The following is a 7,358-nucleotide window of genomic DNA, read 5'->3' on the forward strand; positions in this document are numbered from 1 at the left end:
CTGTGAAGTGAAATAAGTTGGAAGATTTCAATAAATGACGTTGTAAAAATAGTCCACATTGTTGTCGACATAATTGTGTTGCTGGGCTTTTATGTTTCACCTTGACTATCTGAACATCTGAAGAATTTAACGATTTGGAAAAAAAAATATTCTGTAAAACATATCAACAAACGAATCAAATAAATGTATTATTTATTATTTACAGTATAATAATAGGTATTTAATGTGTATTTCCTACTGAGGAGTTCTATCCTCTACAGTATAATAATAGGTATTTAATGTGTATTTCCTACTGAGGAGCTCTATCCTCTACAGTATAATGATAGGTATTTAATGTGTATTTCCTCCTGAGGAGCTCTATCCTCTACAGTATAATAATATGTATTTAATGTGTATTTCCTACTGAGGAGGTCTATCCTCTACAGTATAATAATAGGTATTTAATGTGTATTTCCTACTGAGGAGCTCTATCCTCTACAGTATAATAATAGGTATTTAATGTGTATTTCCTACTGAGGAGCTCTATCCTCTACAGTATAACGATAGGTATTTAATGTGTATTTCCTACTGAGGAGTTCTATCCTCTACAGTATAATGATAAGTATTTAATGTGTATTTCCTACTGAGGAGCTCTATCCTCTACAGTATAACGATAGGTATTTAATGTGTATTTCCTACTGAGGAGCTCTATCCTCTACAGTATAATAATAGGTATTTAATGTGTATTTCCTACTGAGGAGCTCTATACAGTATAACGATAGGTATTTAATGTGTATTTCCTACTGAGGAGCTCTATCCTCTACAGTATAATAATAGGTATTTAATGTGTATTTCCTCCTGAGGAGCTCTATCCTCTACAGTGTAATAATAGGTATTTAATGTGTATTTCCTACTGAGGAGCTCTATCCTCTACAGTATAACGATAGGTATTTAATGTGTATTTCCGACTGAGGAGCTCTATCCTCTACAGTATAACGATAGGTATTTAATGTGTATTTCCTACTGAGGAGCTCTATCCTCTACAGTATAACGATAGGTATTTAATGTGTATTTCCTACTGAGGAGCTCTATCCTCTACAGTATAATGATAGGTATTTAATGTGTATTTCCTACTGAGGAGCTCTATCCTCTACAGTATAACGATAGGTATTTAATGTGTATTTCCTACTGAGGAGCTCTATACAGTATAACGATAGGTATTTAATGTGTGTCTTGTGTCACAATGCCACCATCCAATAGCTGACGACATGGGCGGGCCTAAACCATCCAATAGCTGACGACATGGGCGGTCCTAAACCATCCATCCACTCTGCCACTCAGTTGAACCACTCCACAATAAACTGCAAATGAATCCCTCACTCTTCTCTCTCTGTCTCTCTCTTTCTGTCTCTCTCTCTGTCTCTCTCTCTGTCTCTCTCTCTCTCTCTCTCTCTTCAATGTCTGTCATATTCCACTTATACGCATCATAATGCCGGCAGCGGGATTTAATTATTGGATTGAAAATACATTAGTACTCTGTTAGATCGGACTGGAGTTATTCTCTACCTCAACCTGTCATTCAATCTGGGAAATTACAACAGACTGGAGTTATTCTGTACCTGTCATTCAATCTGAACTGGGAAGTTCGGGATTAGAAAGATGCGAGGAGACGGTGTTCTTTTCAGTGTTATTGACATGGAAAACAAATAGTTTTGTGATCACCTCGTCGTGTGATATTGATGGTTGCCCGGCAGCGTGTGATGGGGAGGTACGTCTGGTGGTTCTGTCTAGGACCGTTGGTGGTCAACCTGAGTCCGAGCTGCTCTGCCGTCATCCTGGAGTCCATCTATTGGAATTCTTCAAACCCCAAGTCGGTACAGGCAATTATTCTGCAATAAAACCACTCAATATTGTTCTGCAAAAATTCACCTTGGAAATATACTGGAATTAAATACCTGTTATATTGTTAAAATGTTTTTATTTACATGATCTACAAAGATTAAATACGGTGAAGGGATTGCAGAAATGTTCTACTGTAAAATGTAAATCCGTATATATTTTTATATTATTTTTTTGTGTTTCTGTGGTCTCTGATTTTTTTTATTTTATAGTAAATTCATTGCCGTGTTTATTTATTTATAATTATTAATTAGTAAATAAATATGAATGTCATGCATATTAGGCTGATATGCAAATAACAAAAGCAATTACTAGTGTTACTACGACACAGTAAATACAACATCCCAGGCATTCTGGTTGTAAAACTCTCATCTCTCATCTCTCTCCTATTCAACAGGTTCTCTCCTGGACAGGGGCTGGTCCTGTTCCCTCAGATAGGGGATAAAATGGACATCGTGTGTCCCCGGGTGAGGCCAGGGGTGGCGGAGAACAAGGACCCTGAGTACTACCGTGTGTACCTGGTGACCCGGGAACAACTCCACAGCTGTAGCATCGGCCAATCAGACACCCCGTTACTCAACTGTGACAAGCCAGACAGAGACGTGAAGTTCACCTTCAAGTTCCAGGAGTTCAGCCCTAATCTCTGGGGCCTGGAGTTCCTCAAGGGAAGGGAATATTATATAACCTGTGAGTAGACTTAGCGGGTTGACCACTTTCGATGCTGCAGCCCTAAAGGGGTTTATACCACATACCTCTGCAAAGGTACAACTGTTGTAAACTCAAGGCAATCTTTGAAATCAATGGCCATTGAATTAAGTTAAAACACAGTGACAGTATAACATGCCGTCCCCTACGAAGGATGCAGCGCTCCCCCTTTTGGGCTAATCATTTTCTAAATGATGTATCTCAAAGAAAAAATATATATATATATTTCACCTTTATTTAACCAGGTAGGCCAGTTGAGAACACGTTCTCATTTACAACTGCGTCCTGGCCAAGATAAAGCAAAGCAGTTCGACACATACAACAACACAGAGTTACACATGGAGTAAAACAAACATACAGTCAATAATACAGTAGAAAAATAAGTCTATATACAATATGAGCAAATGAGGTGAGATAAGGGAGGTAACGGCAAACAAAAAGGCCATGGTGGCGAAGTAAATACAATATAGCAAATAAAACACTGGAATGGTAGATTTGCAGTGGAAGAATGTGCCAAGACTTGGCAAGACTTGCAATGCAATGGCAAGACTTGCATCAAGTTTCATCAAAATTTGGGGCCAGTGGAGTCTGAAATATTGTGTGGGTTATCTAGACATATCCCTGAGTATGTGTGCCAAATTTCATCCCTCTTGAGTCAAACAGATCAAGAGATATGAATATGTGCCCGTTATAGCGCCACCGTGTGGGCGATGTGAACGTTCTCACATATATTGAGTGTTGACAGTATTTGCAACACATTTTTGTTACAATACGAATATATCTTTGACTGATTTCTATGCATTTGGTGCCAGACCACGCCCACGTGGAGGTTATTGGTCAATAGCTGTAAAGGGTTGCGTTGAGAGACCGTTGTCCATCGATGCCACGTATTAAGTTTCACGCAGATCGGTCATTTGGTGCCAGAAAGGTCGCGTTTTAACTCATTTTTCACAAAATTCAGAATGGCCATCATTCAGAGCCATCACAGCGGACGTTATGGACGGTATGGACGTTATGGACGTTATGGGCGTTATGGACGTTATGGACGTTATGGACGGTATGGACGTTATGGACGGTATGGACGTTATGGACGTTATGGACGTTATGGACGTTATGGACGGTATGGACGTTATGGACGTTATGGGCGTTATGGACGTTATGGACGGTATGGACGTTATGGACGTTATGGACGGTATGGACGTTATGGACGGTATGGACGTTATGGACGTTATGGACGTTATGGACGTTATGGACGTTATGGACGGTATGGACGTTATGGACGTTATGGGCGTTATGGACGTTATGGACGTTATGGACGGTATGGACGTTATGGACGGTATGGACGTTATGGACGTTATGGACGTTATGGACGTTATGGACGTTATGGACGTTATGGGCGTTATGGACGTTATGGACGTTATGGACGGTATGGACGTTATGGACGGTATGGACGTTATGGACGTTATGGACGGTATGGACGTTATGGACGTTATGGACGTTATGGACGGTATGGACGGTATGGACGTTATGGACGGTATGGACGGTATGGACGGTATGGACGTTATGGACGTTATGGACGTTATGGACGTTATGGACGTTATGGACGTTATGGGTCCTCGGGCAAATGTATTCCTTGTGAGGAGAGGGACCTATGTACAGAATTTTGTGACTTTAGGTCAAACGGAGTGAGAGGAGTGACCTTTCAAAGATATTCAATCTCTTGGTATCTGGAGGGCTTTCCTCACACTAGGTAGGGTATATAGTATAGACTGTATAGACAAGTATTCAATCTGTCTGGAGGGCTTTCCTCACACAGGTAGGGTATATAGTATGGACTGTATAGACAAGTATTCCATCTGTCTGGAGGGCTTTCCTCACACAGGTAGGGTATAATAGTATAGACTGTATAGGCAAGTATTCAATCTGTCTGGAAGGCTTTCCTCACACTAGGTAAGGTACAGTGCCTTGCAAAAGTATTCATCCCTCTTGGCGTTTTTCCTATTTAGTTGCATTACAACCTGTAATTTAAATTGATTTTTATTTGGATTTTATGAAATGGCCATACACAAAATAGTCCAAATTGGTGAAGTGAAATTTTTAAAATTACTTGTTTCAAAAAGAAAATATTAATTTAAAAATGGAAAAGTGGTGGGTGCATATGTGAGAGAGGACCGTCCACCAAAACTCACAGACCAGGCAAGGAGGACATTAATCAGAGAGGCAACAAAGAGACCAAAGATAACCCTGAAGGAGCTGCAAAACTCCACAGCGGAGATTGGAGTATCTGTCCATAGGACCACTTTAAGCCACTCCACAGAGCTGGGCTTTACGAAAGAGTGGCCAGAAAAAAGCCATTGCTTAAAGAAAAAAATAAGTAAACACGTTTGGTGTTCGCCAAAAGGCCTGTGGGAGACTCCCCAAACATATGGAAGAAGGTACTCTGGTCAGATGAGACTAAAATGTAACTTTTTGGCCATCAAGGAAAACGCTATGGCTGGCGCAAACCCAACACCTCTCATCACCCCGAGAACATCATCCCCAAAGTGAAGCATGGTGGTGCCAGCATCATGCTGTGGGGATGTTTTCCATCGGCAGGGACTGGGGAACTGGTCAGAATTGAAGCAGTGATGGATGGCGCTAAATACAGGGAAATTCTTGAGGGAAACCTGTTCAGTCTTCTAGAGATTTGAGACTAGGACGGAGGTTCACCTTCCAGCAGGACAATGACCCTAAGCATACTGCTAAAGCTACGCTTGAGTTGTTTAAGAGGAAACTTTTAAATGTTTTGGAATTGCCTAGTCAAAGCCCAGACCTCAATCCAATTGAGAATCTGTGGTATGACTTAAAGATGTCTGTACACCAGCGGAACCCATCCAACTTGAAGGAGCTGGAGCAGTTTTGCCTTGAAGATGGGGCAAAAATCCCAGTGGCTAGATGTGCCAACCTTATAGAGACATACCCCAAGAGACTTGCAGCTGTAATTGCTGCATAAGGTGACTCTACAAAGTATTGACTTTGTGGGGGGTGAATAGTTATGCACGGTCAAGTTTTCTGTTTTATTGTCTTATTTCTTGTTTGTTTCACGATAAAAAAATATTTAGCATTTTCAAGTGGTAGGCAATGTTGTGTAAATCAAATGATACAAACCCCCCCAAAAATCTATTTTATTTCCAGGTTGTAAGGCAACAAAATAGGAGAAAATGCCAAGGGGGGTGCAAACTTTCGCAAGCCACTGCATACAGTATAGACTGTACAGACAAGTATTCATGTTTGTTCAGAGGAGACTGCCGTCTTCCCTGGTCGTCTCCTGTCATATTTCATCTAGTTCAGCAGTGTTATCGGGAACGTGTTGGTCAACCAGGCAGCCTCTTCCCTGGTCGTCTCCTGTCATATTTCATCTAGTTCAGCAGTGTTATCAGGGACGTGTTGGTCAACCAGGCAGCCTCTTCCCTGGTCGTCTCCTGTCATATTTCATCTAGTTCAGCAGTGTTATCAGGGACGTGTTGGTCAACCAGGCAGCCTCTTCCCTGGTCGTCTCCTGTCATATTTCATCTAGTTCAGCAGTGTTATCAGGGGACGTGTTGGTCAACCAGGCAGCCTCTTCCCTGGTCGTCTCCTGTCATATTTCATCTAGTTCAGCAGTGTTATCAGGGACGTGTTGGTCAACCAGGCAGCCTCTTCCCTGGTCGTCTCCTGTCATATTTCATCTAGTTCAGCAGTGTTATCAGGGACGTGTTGGTCAACCAGGCAGCCTCTTCCCTGGGTGTCTCCTGTCATATTTCATCTAGTTCAGCAGTGTTATCAGGGACGTGTTGGTCAACCAGGCAGCCTCTTCCCTGGTCGTCTCCTGTCATATTTCATCTAGTTCAGCAGTGTTATCAGGGACGTGTTGGTCAACCAGGCAGCCTCTTCCCTGGTCGTCTCCTGTCATATTTCATCTAGTTCAGCTGTGTTATCAGGGACGTGTTGGTCAACCAGGCAGCCTCTTCCCTGGTCGTCTCCTGTCATATTTCATCTAGTTCAGCAGTGTTATCAGGGACGTGTTGGTCAACAAGGCAGCATCTTCCCTGGTCGTCTCCTGTCATATTTCATCTAGTTCAGCAGTGTTATCAGGGACGTGTTGGTCAACCAGGCAGCCTCTTCCCTTGTCGTCTCCTGTCATATTTCATCTAGTTCAGCAGTGTTATCAGGGACGTGTTGGTCAACCAGGCAGCCTCTTCCCTGGTTGTCTCCTGTCATATTTCATCTAGTTCAGCAGTGTTTTTAGGGACGTGTTGGTCAACCAGGCAGCCTCTTCCCTGGTTGTCTCCTGTCATATTTCATCTAGTTCAGCAGTGTTATCAGGGACGTGTTGGTCAACCAGGCAGCGTCTTCCCTGGTCGTCTCCTGTCATATTTCATCTAGTTCAGCAGTGTTATCAGGGACGTGTTGGTCAACCAGGCAGCGTCTTCCCTGGTTGTCTCCTGTCATATTTCATCTAGTTCAGCAGTGTTATCAGGGACATGTTGGTCAACCAGGCAGCCTCTTCCCTGGTTGTCTCCTGTCATATTTCATCTAGTTCAGCAGTGTTATCGGGGACGTGCTGGTCAACCAGGCAGGGTCTCTGTGCGTCTTCGAACCCAATGGAGCATGAGAGAACTGCTGTATCTCAAATGGAACCCTATTCCCTATATAGAGCACTACTTTAGACCAGGGCCCTATAGAACCCTATTCCCTATATAGTGCACTACTTTAGACCAGAGCTTTCAAAAGTAGGGCACTATATAGGGAACAGG

At 42.5% G+C, this 7,358-nt stretch overlaps 1 protein-coding gene across 1 annotated transcript in view; it reads left to right on the top strand.

Annotated features, from left to right (window-relative positions):
• Window positions 1-1,718: 1,718 nt before the first annotated feature.
• The window catches only part of LOC129860124 (ephrin-B2a-like), a 19,167-nt gene continuing 13,527 nt past the window's right edge, over window positions 1,719-7,358 (top strand). Inside the window, exons 1-2 of the mRNA XM_055930442.1 lie at window positions 1,719-1,849; window positions 2,276-2,565. Of these exons, the coding sequence (XP_055786417.1) occupies window positions 1,719-1,849; window positions 2,276-2,565 (421 nt within the window). The remainder of the gene's footprint in view (window positions 1,850-2,275; window positions 2,566-7,358) is intronic.

Source organism: Salvelinus fontinalis, chromosome 7, assembly GCF_029448725.1.
Source record: "Salvelinus fontinalis isolate EN_2023a chromosome 7, ASM2944872v1, whole genome shotgun sequence".
NCBI classification, from domain to species: Eukaryota; Metazoa; Chordata; class Actinopteri; order Salmoniformes; family Salmonidae; genus Salvelinus; species Salvelinus fontinalis.